Below are 10969 nucleotides of genomic sequence, written 5' to 3'. Positions count from 1 at the left end.
AAGGAAGGAAGGAAGGAAGGAAGGAAGGAAGAGAGGAAGGGAGGGCAGGGAGGGAAGTGTGATGATACCTGGGTCTTAGGAGATCATCTAATTCAGGGCTTCTTAATTTTTTTGTGCCATTGACCATTTTCAAAGCATGTTTTTAAAAGAATAAAATTAAATGCAAAGGATTACAAAGGGAAATAATCATACTGAAATAGTTATCAAAAATACATTTTATTTTTTTATTTTGAATATTTTCCCAGTTACATGTTTCATGTTCTTTCCTTCTCCCCCACACACCCCCAATCCCCTGTATCTGAAGCACAATTCCACTGGGTTGTTACATGTATCATTGATTGAGACCTAATTCCATATTATGGATAGTTAGACTAGAGTTATCATTTAGTGTCTACATCTCCAATAATATCCCTATCAGCCCATGTGTTCAAGCAGTTGTTTTTCTTCTGTTTCTCCTCCCACAGACCTTCCTCTGAATTTGGCTAGTTTTCGTTCTCATGAGTCCCTCAGCCTTGCTCTGGATTCTTGCATTGCTGCTAGTAGAGAAGTCCATTATGTTTGATTGTACCACAGTGTATCAGCCTCTGTACACGACGTTCTCCTGGATCTGCTCCTTTCACTCCGCATCAATTCCTGGAGGTCATTCCAGTTCACAAGGAATTCCTCCAGTTCATTATTCCTTTGAGCACAGTAGTATTCCATCACCAACCGATACCACAATTTGTTCAGCCATTCACCAATCTAAGGACATTCCCTCATTTTCCAATTTTTTGCCACCACAAAGAGCACAGCTATATTTTTGTACAATTCTGTTTCCTTATTATCTCTTTGGGGTATAATTCAAGCACTGCTATGGCTGGATCAAAGGGCAGATAGTCTTTTAAAACCCTCTGAGCATAGTTCCAAATTGCCATCCAGAAAGGTTGGATCAATTCACAACTCCACGAGCAATGCATTAACGTCCCAATTCTGCCACATCCCATCCAACATTCACCATTTTCCTTTGCTGTCATGTTAGCTAATCTGCTAGGTGTGAGGTGGTACCTCTGAGTGGTTTTGATTTGCATTTCTCTAATTATAAGAGATTTAGAAAACTTTCTCATGTGCTTATGGATAATTTTTATTTCTTTATCTGAAAATTGCCTATTCACATCCCTTGCCCATTATCAGTTGGGGAATGGCTTGATTTTTTGTACATTTGATTTAGCTCCTTATATATTTGAGTAATTAGACCTTTGTCAGAGTTTTTTGTTATAAAGATTTTTTCCCAGTTTGTTGATTCCCTGCTAATTTTGGTTGCATTAGTTTTGCTTGTACAAAACCTTTTTAATTTAATGTAATCAAAATTATTTTACATTTTGTAATTTTTTCCAAATCTTGCTTGGTTTTAAAATCTTTCCTTCCTCAAAGATCTGACAAGTATACTATTCTGTGTTCACCTAATTTATTTGTAGTTTCCTTCTATATATTCAAGTCATTTGCCCATTCTGAATTTATCTTGGTATAAGGTATGAGATGTTGATCTAAACCTAATCTCTCCATATTTTTTTTCCAATTTTCCCAGCAGTTTTTGTCAAATAGTGGTTTTTTGTCCCAAAACCTGGGTTCTTTGGGTTTATCATAGACTGTCTTGCTAAGGTCACTTACCTCAAGTCTATTCCACTGATCCTCCCTTCTGACTCTTAGCCAGTACCATATTGGTTTGATGACTACTGCTTTGTAGCACAGTTTAAGATCTGGTACTACTGGGCTACCTTCCTTCTTGTTTTCTTTTTTCATGATTTCCTTTGATAACCTTGGTCTTTTATTCTTCCAAATGTACTTTGTTATAGTTTTTTCTAATTCAATAAAAAAGTTTTTTCGTAGTTTGATGGGTATAGCACTAAATAAGTAAATTAATTTGGGTAGGATGGTCGTTTTTATTATATTAGCTCGTCCTCCCCATGAGCAATCAATGCTTCTCCAATTGTTTAGATCTAGTTTTAATTGTGTGGAAAGGGTTTCATAGTTGTTTTCGTATAATTCCTATGTTTGTCTTGGCAGATAGATTTCTAAGTATTTTATATTGTTTAGGATGATTTTGAATGGTATTTCTCTTTCTAACTCTTGCTGCTGTGATGTGTTGGAAATATATAGAAATGCTGATGATTTATGTGCATTTATTTTGTATCCTGCAACTTTACCAAAGTTGTTGATTATTTCCACTAACTTTTTAGTTGATTCTCTAGGATGTTTTAAGTAGACCATCATATCATCTGCAAACAGTGATAGCTTAGTCACCTCATTACCTATTTCAATACTTTCAGTTTCTTTTTCTTCTCTAATTGCTACTGCTAGTGTTTCTAGCACATTGTTAAATCATAGAGGTGACAATGGGCATCCTTCTTTCACTCCTGATCTTATTGGGAATGCTTCTAATTTATCCCCATTGCAGATGATGTTTTTGATGGTTTTAGATATGTACCATTTCTTATTTTCAGGAAAGGCCTATTCCTATACTTTCTAGTGTTTTCAGTAGGAATGGGTGTTGTATTTTGTCAAAAGCTTTTTCAGCACCTATTGAGATAATCATGTGATTTTTGTTGGTTTGCTTGTTGATACGGTCAATTATATGAATAGTTTTCCCAATATTGAACCATCCTTGCATTCCTGGTATAAATCCCACCTGATCATGATGAATAACCCTCATTGCTGGAGTCTTTTTGATAGTATTCTACTTAAGATTTTTGAATTTATATTAAAGAGATTGTTCTGTAGTTTAATTTCTCTGTTTTTGTTCTACCTGGCTTTGGGATCAGTACCATATTTGTGTCATAAAAGGAGTTTGGTAGAACTCCTTCTTCATTTATTATGTCAAATAGTTTGAATAGTATTGGGATTAGTTGTTCTTTGAATGTTTGATAGAATTCACTTGTGAATCCATCTGGTCCTGGGGATTTTTTCTTAGGGAGTTCTTTGATGGCCTGTTCAATTTCTTTTTCTGATATGGGATTATTTAAGTATTCTATTTCTTCTGCTGTTAAGCTAGGCAATTTATATTTTTGTAAGTATTGATCATATCACCTAGATTGCTATATTTATTGCCACATAATTGGGCAAAATGATTGCCTTGATTTCCTCTTAATTAGAGGTGACGTCTCCCTTTTCATCTTTGATACTGATAATTTGGCTTTCTTCTTTCCTTTTTTAATTAAATTGACCAGTACTTTGTCAATTTTATTTGTTTTTTCAAAGTACCATCTTCTCATTTATTAATCGATAATTCTTTTACTTTCAATTTTACTAATTTCTCCTTTAATTTTTATGATCTCTAATTTAGTATTTAACTGGAGATTTTTAATTTGTTCACTTTCTAGTTTTTTGATTTGCATGCCCAGTTCATTGATCTTTGCCCTCTCTAACTCGTTAATATATGCACTCTAGGATATAAATTTCCCTGAGTACTACTTTAGCTGCATCCCACAGATTTTGGTAGAATATCTCATCATTGTCATTATTTTCTATGAAATTATGGATTGTTTCTATGACTTATTCTTTAACTGATTTTGGAGAGTCAAATTATTTAATTTTCAATTAATTTTTTATTTGCCTATCCATGTGCCCTTACTAATTATTATTTTTATTGCATTATGATCTGAAACGGTTACATTTATTATTTCTGCTCTTTTGCATTTGTTTGCCATGTTTCTATGCCCCAGTGCATGGTCAATCTTTGTGAATGTACCATATGCAGCTGAAAAGAAGGTTTATTCCTTTTTGTCCCTATTTATTTTTCTTCACATATCTATTAACTCTAATTTTTATAGGATTTCATTCACCTCTCTTATCTCTTTCTTATTTATTTTTTGGTTTGATTTATCTAGATCTGATGGAGGGAGATCTAAATCTTCCACTAGTATAGTTTTATTATCTATTTCCTCCTTGAGCTCTGCCAGTTTCTCCTTTAGAAATACGGATACTATACCATTTGGTGCATACATATCGAGTACTGATATTTCTTCATTGTCTATATACTACCTTTTATCAGGATGTAATTACCTTCCCTATCTCTTTTAACCATATCTATTTTTACTTTGGCTTTGTCAGAAATCATGATTGCAACTCCTGCCCTCTTTTTCTCAGTTGAAGCCCAATAGATTTTGCTCCAGCCTTTCATTTTTACTTTAGGTATGTCTGTCTGTCTCATGTGTGTTTCTTGTAGACAATATATGATAGAATTTTGGTTTCTAATCCATTCTGCTATTTGCTTCTGTTTTATGGGTGAGTTCATCCCATTCACATTCAGAGTTATAATTATCAACTGTGTATTCCCAGACATTTTGATTCACTCTCCTTGTCCTATCCCTTTTTCTTACGCTATTTCCTTTTAAACCAGTGGTTTGTTTTAAATCAGTCCCCTTAATCCCCTCCCTTAGTTTACTTCCTTTTCCACCCCCTCCCTTTTTTCCCCCTCTTATTATTTTTTAAGGCCTAATGAATTCCTTCCCCCTTTTCTACTCCGCCCATTTTGAACTCCCAACCCGCTGCCCCACTTGGTTTATCCCTTCTGACTTTCTCCGTAGTTTAAGATATAATTTGATATCCCAATAGATCTGGCTACTCTTCCCTCTTAGGATTAATTCCGCTGAGAGTAAAGTTTAAGCATTTCCTATTAATGCTCTCTTCCTGTCCTTCTTATGACAGTATTCATCCCCTCCCTTTCCCATGCCCTCTTAGTGTGGTATAGATTGTCCTATTTTTCTTATTCCTTCAAGTTTCTCTTGGTGCCATCTTCTATTCCACCCCCCTTTTTTTTCCTGTAGACCATTTAGTACTCCAACCTCTCCCTAATAAATAATTCTTCTCTTTATTATAATAGTGAGTACAATTTTTGAGAATTACACATAACATTTCTCCATATAGGAATACAAATAATTTGATCATTGAAGCCCTTAAAGATGCACATTTAAAAATAAGAGTTTTCTTTCTTTCCCCTCTCCTTTCTTATTCACCTTTTCTTCTTTCTCTTGATTTTTGTGGTTGGATATCAAACTTTAGTTCTTATCTCTTCTTTACAAATACTTAGAAATCTTCTATCTTGTTGCATGCCCATACTGTCTCCTGGAAGTATATAGTCAGTTTTGATGGGTAGATGATCCTTGGTTGTAGACCCAATTCTCTTGCCTTTCTGATTATCATATTCCAAACCTTGTGGTCTTTTAGCGTGGAGGCTGCCAGATCCTGTGTGATCCTAATTGGTGTTCCTTGATATCTGAATTGTGTCTTTCTGGCTTCTGGTAATATTTTTTCCTTAACTTGAAAGCTCTTCGATTTGAAAATTATATTCCTGGGAGTTGATTTTTTGAGGGTTTACTGTAGAGAGTGATCTATGGATCCTTTCAAAGTCTATCTTGACCTTTTGATGAAGAACATCAGGGCAGTTTTCTTGGATAATTTCTTGTAGCTTGGTGTCCAAATTTCTATTAATTTCTGATTTTTCAGAAAGATCAATGATTCTCAGATTGTCTCTTCTAGACCTGTTTTCTTGATCTGTCATTCTTTCAGTGAGATATTTCATGTTTCCTTCTATTTTATCATTCTTTTGACTTTGTTTTATTAGTTCTTGCTGACTTGCAAGATGATTGGCTTCTACTTGCCCAATTCTGGTCTTTAGAGATTGGTTTTCTACTATAATCTTTTGATTTTCCTTTTCAATTTGGTCTATCTTGTTTTCCTGCTGTTTAATTTGGGTCTCCAATTTGCTCATCATTTTGTTTGATTTTGGGGCATCTTTCTCCAATTGGGAGTTTCTGTCTTTTAAACTGTTAATTTCCTTTTGAGCTATTTCCCACTTTTCTTGCCAAATCTCTTCCATCTTTCTCATGATCTAAGATTTGAACTCTAAGAGCTTGTGACCAATTTTCATTTTTTGGGGAAGGTTTGGATGTGTTTACTTGTTTGTCCTCCTCTGCTGTCTGCTCTGTTGTCTGGATTTTTTTTTTTTGTGTAAAAGTTATCCAGTGTTAACGCTTTTCTCTTATTCTTTCTCTTGGTTAGTTCTTGGGCACTGCTTGCCACTATTATGCTATTTTTTCCTTTTCAGTCAGAAGTCTGGGTGAGGTCAGCAGGCTCTCTGTGTATAGAGCTGTGGAACAGTTTTTGCCTAAGGCTACTTTATGAGCCACAGTGCCACCCCTCTCAGCTATATCCTCGCACCCAAGGTCTGAGCTCTTTAGGCTCCTGGGGTCTCAAATCTAGCTATTCTCAGGGTCAAGCCTCTTGGTGGTCCCAATCAGCTGCCAGGACCCCAGATATTGCCCCACGCTTGCTCCTCTGCCCAAAGCTCCCTTACGAGTCTCAGCGTGCACTGCTTCCTCTGTCTTTTACCCCATTGCTCTATGTCCACACCCAGAGTCTGCGCCCAGGTCCGCACTCAAAGTCCACATTCTTTAGCCTCTTGGGGTCTTACGTCCTGCTGCTCTGAGGAGCAAGCCCTTCATGGTCCCACAATTAGCTGCCAAGAACTTAGTGAATGCCCCATACTTGCTCTAACTCTTGTGCACTGGCTTTGGCATTGTAGGTGGGGTGGGGAGTGGGAGAGGGTTGATCAACTCACATTTTATTGGGAGCTATTTCACACCCTTAGAGTGTGGAAATGCCGAAATCCCACATACCTTCAATTCTGCACCCTTTTGTGGGGTTCCTTCGTTCATCTGGATTTGGTTTTTGTGTCCTTTTGAGGTATCATGTATGAGTTGGTTAGGAAAGTTAAGAGCCCTGCTTCTACTCTGCAGCCATCTTAACCCAGAAGTTCTCTAATACCAAAAATAAATTTTAAACAAATTCATGGGCCCCAAGTTAAAAATTCCTGATCTAATCTAACTCCCTTATTTTACAGATGAAGAAACTACTGCTTAAAGGGGCTAAATGACTTGCCTCTGTCACTTTTGGTTGTATGGGGACAAGGTCTTTTCACTTCCAATCTAGTGACCTTTCCACTCTTTGACAATACCTGCTTTAAGTACCTAAAAAATTATAGAGGTGATTATATGCAATGCTTTTATGGCAAAAAATAAGCTTTAGGTTTCTGTCATAAAAAATTTAAAATATACCTGTAGTACACGTGTTTTCTGTTGCTGACTATTTGACATTCTTCTCGACTTGGTCCTCTCTACTTCGTGTCTATGGACCCATCCTCGGAGTTCATGATTCAATCTATTAAGCAAAATGCTCAATTAAATATAACTCTAAGAAATAACTATTTCACTGTGGTTGCAAATGAATGCTTTATAATACTCAACATTCTGAATAAATGAAGACATCTAATGGTAAGTTGCTTTTAACATACCTTCATATTCAAAAAGCATCTTGCTTATTCACAAGTTCAAAACAGAAAGGATATTCATAGCTAAATATTGCCAAGTATAAATAAGAGAAGGAAAACATTTTCCACACAAAAATGATTCCAAAGTTTTCCTCTGCCCTTGGACTACTCAAACAAGCATCTAAGAGACTTAAGAGAACTTTACAAACTTCAATACTACTAATTGCAAATGGATGTATAAAAACATTTGAAAATCATGATTAAAAATTATAGAAAATTATCTGATTTAACACTAGGAGCTCTCACCACAGAGGGATAAAAAAGGGTTAGGAGAACTGGTCAGAAAGAGATTACAAGGGGTTCCTCATGCTGGCACTGAACACATGACTTGGGGTCATTTGCCAACTCCAAATAATGAGTTTTCATGTAAACATCATATTCTTTATTTCAAAATGCTCTACTATATCTTTTTTTTTTTTAAACCCTTAACTTCTGTGTATTGGCTCCTAGGTGGAAAAGTGGTAAGGGTTGGGCAATCGGGGTCAAGTGACTTGCCCAGAGTCACACAGCTGGGAAGTGTCTGAGGCTGGATTTGAATCTAGGACCTCCCATCTCTAGGCCTGACTCTCAATCCACTGAGCTACCCAGCTGCCCCCTTGCTCTACTATATCTAAGTATGTAACTCCAACATAATGGATGGTCCTTAATAACAAAGACTGTTTCTTTTTTTCCTTGAATTCCCAGTACCTAACCCTGAACTTGGCACACAGAAGTCTCTTAAATGCTTGCTGAATTCAACTGAATAAACCACACCCTAGGAAGCAGGTAGTTATGACTGACTCCTCTCAAGGGATTAGTGAGGAAACTGAGTGAGAGATATATTGTTAGACAGTAAGAAAAACAGATAGAAACACTATTAACTTCTTTTTCTTGTCCAGAACAGTGGTTTTCAAATAGCACTGCTGGGTGTGCCACCATGAATTATACAGAACTTAACTTGTACTCATGAGGGAATGTAGAAGTCTCCTAACTGTTGCCAGTATTGCCAGTTCATGGAGCTATATCTTTTTGTAGCAAAAAACAAAACTATGTTATGAGCAAAAGATTTGAGAAACACTGCTCTAGACATTATCAATAATCCATTCATTTCTTTGAAACTGAAGCTGGGAAAAGAAAGAACTGCTGATTATAAGCAACTTTTCATCTGTTTTCATAGCGACCAAATAGCACTCACCTGAGAGACTCTGTACGGTTAATTATTGGTTGACAGGGAGGTGGAGGGATATACAACAGTGGCTCTTCTGTTACAACCATCAAAGCTTTGTCATTAGAGACAGAATGATCATATCTGAAATACACAAATGTAGTACAATCAGTTATTTCTTTATACTTCCAGATACTTACAGTAAAGAAGCAGGAACATCACCAACATCATTTAATTTGAAAAAAATTTAGTGACTATAGCCATCTAGAAAACAGAGAACTTTAAATAGACAGTAAGCATAGCAGCACTATGAAGAGCAAAAGATAATCTGGATCCAGAGCCTATGGCCTTCCCCTTTGTGGTATGTTATAACCACCAGAGATAGATTATAAAACTTTTTAAATAAATGTAGCCACTTTTAAAAATATATCCTGCTGAAGCAGCTAGGTAGGATAATGGATAGTATTACATGCCTGGAGTTGGGATAACCATGATTCAAATCTGACTCCAAACACTTCTTAGCTGTGTGACTCTGGTCAAGTCATTTAACTTTGATTGCCTAGCCCTTGCTATTTTCTGTCTTAGAAGTGATACTTAGAAGGTAAGAGTTTAAATATATATATGTAGAAAGAGAAATATATTTGTATTTATATATTCTGTAATATTATATACAATAGTAAAATTATATATTTGTAGATATATATATATACACACATATTTGTAGATCTACACAAACATACACACACACACACACACACACACACACCCTGCTACCTGCTGCCAATCACTGGTAAGAAACCAGATATGATTGGAAGAGTAATATGGAAAAGAGTGAGGAGTCAGAACTAGTAACCTGACTGTCATCCACCCTCTCCAGAGTAGTGTTTTGATACATCTTATAAACAATCTTAGTAATGCCTGGAATTTTGTTATGGGTAGTTCCTATTTTATGAAAAAGAGATATATAAAGATATATAAAGCCTACCAAGGCTTTAAAAAAAAACAGATCTACAAAGGGGTTGTTATTTACATTTTGAAGAATTATTTTCTTTAAAAAATAACTTCTTGGGGGCATCTGGGTAGCTCAGTGGAGTGAGAGTCAGGCCTAGAGACAGGAGGTCCTAGGTTCAAACCCAGACTCAGCCACTTCCCAGCTGTGTGACCCTGGGCAAGTCACTTGACCCCCATTGCCCACCCTTACCAATCTTCCACCTATGAGACAATACACCGAAGTACAAGGGTTTAAAAAAAAAGTTAAAAAAAAAATAACTTCTTACAGGGCAAATTCAAATAGCAATTTCCTTAGTATATTTAGAAGTATTTCATTTCATTCATATGCAATTTATGACAGATCTATTGCATAACTAGCAAAGTGAATTTATGTGGTTAATTTTATAAAATTGTGCCATAGATTTATGTTCTCAAAACAGTGTATAGGGATTATTTTTCTCTCTTCTCTGCCTCCTACCACATCCTATCCCACTATAATATATGAGAAAGTGATGATGCCATACATATATGAGAAGATAACAGAGAGAAAGAAGTCAACATAAAATAAAATGTGTAGAGAAGAAAGTCAGTCTGGGATTTGGCAATAGAGGCAAACTCTTCTAAATGCATCAGACAAAAGCTGATTGAGAACAGTGAAAAAATGAGAAATAGCCAAGATCACATTTTTATTTATTTAAAAAACACATATCCACGTACATAAAAGTATATTAAAAATAATGTTCTTGCAAAATACTCCAAAATCCCTTTGAAAACATATTTCTGACTTATTACCTTCTTTCCATGTGGCAGACAAATTCTAGTAATGATTTCTGCACATCTGTGTCAATGAACTTTGTTCTGTCAGCCAAAAATGTTCTTTTGGAAGGGAAAAATATGATAGGAGAAATACTAGGAAAGGGACAGGGTGGAGCTGAAAAGAAGGGAAAGTGAGCTCCAAGAGTCAATGTACAATCTGGAAACAATTAAGCACACACTAACCCTGAAATGGTCTGTGGTCTAGGAGGTTTGTGAATCATTTTATATCGAGTAAAAACACCCTCTACAAATGATCCATTAAGATCACATTAGACTACTAAGGAGTTAAGACATTTTCTGGAGCAAAGCCTTAAATAATGTGTACACAAGAACACCCTATTACATACTTTGAGGATTTTAAAAGATAATGTACTTAAAATATGATAGGCAAGTCAAGGTAAGCCATTACAAACCTAGAAACCATGGATAGAATTTTGTTCTCATACACAAGTCTTTTATTTGAAAATGAGCTTTGCATAAAATACATTTCATTAAGAAGAAACATGGCTAAGTGATAAATTAATGAAAATAGTTTTCATGTTAATTCATATCTGACCCCTTCAAAATGCTTTTCAAGCAACAGTGGGTATCTTATCTTCAAAATTGATCACAGTGAAAAGAAATAACACCAGGTACATTGATGAACTTTTTTGTTA

The 10969-nt window shown here is 35.7% G+C and overlaps 1 protein-coding gene across 1 annotated transcript in view; it reads right to left on the bottom strand.

The window, feature by feature from the left end:
- Positions 1–10969, bottom strand: part of ATF6 (activating transcription factor 6) — a 230624-nt gene that overhangs the window by 138386 nt on the left and 81269 nt on the right. Inside the window, exons 11-12 of the mRNA XM_044674260.1 lie at positions 8538–8651; positions 7092–7194 (exon numbers count right to left, since the gene is read on the bottom strand). Of these exons, the coding sequence (XP_044530195.1) occupies positions 7092–7194; positions 8538–8651 (217 nt within the window). The remainder of the gene's footprint in view (positions 1–7091; positions 7195–8537; positions 8652–10969) is intronic.

The sequence above is a fragment of the Gracilinanus agilis genome, chromosome 4 (assembly GCF_016433145.1).
Source record: "Gracilinanus agilis isolate LMUSP501 chromosome 4, AgileGrace, whole genome shotgun sequence".
In the NCBI taxonomy this organism is placed as follows: Eukaryota; Metazoa; Chordata; class Mammalia; order Didelphimorphia; family Didelphidae; genus Gracilinanus; species Gracilinanus agilis.
The sequence above is the reverse complement of the archived record's forward strand: the minus strand, read 5'-3'. Positions and strand labels throughout refer to the sequence as shown.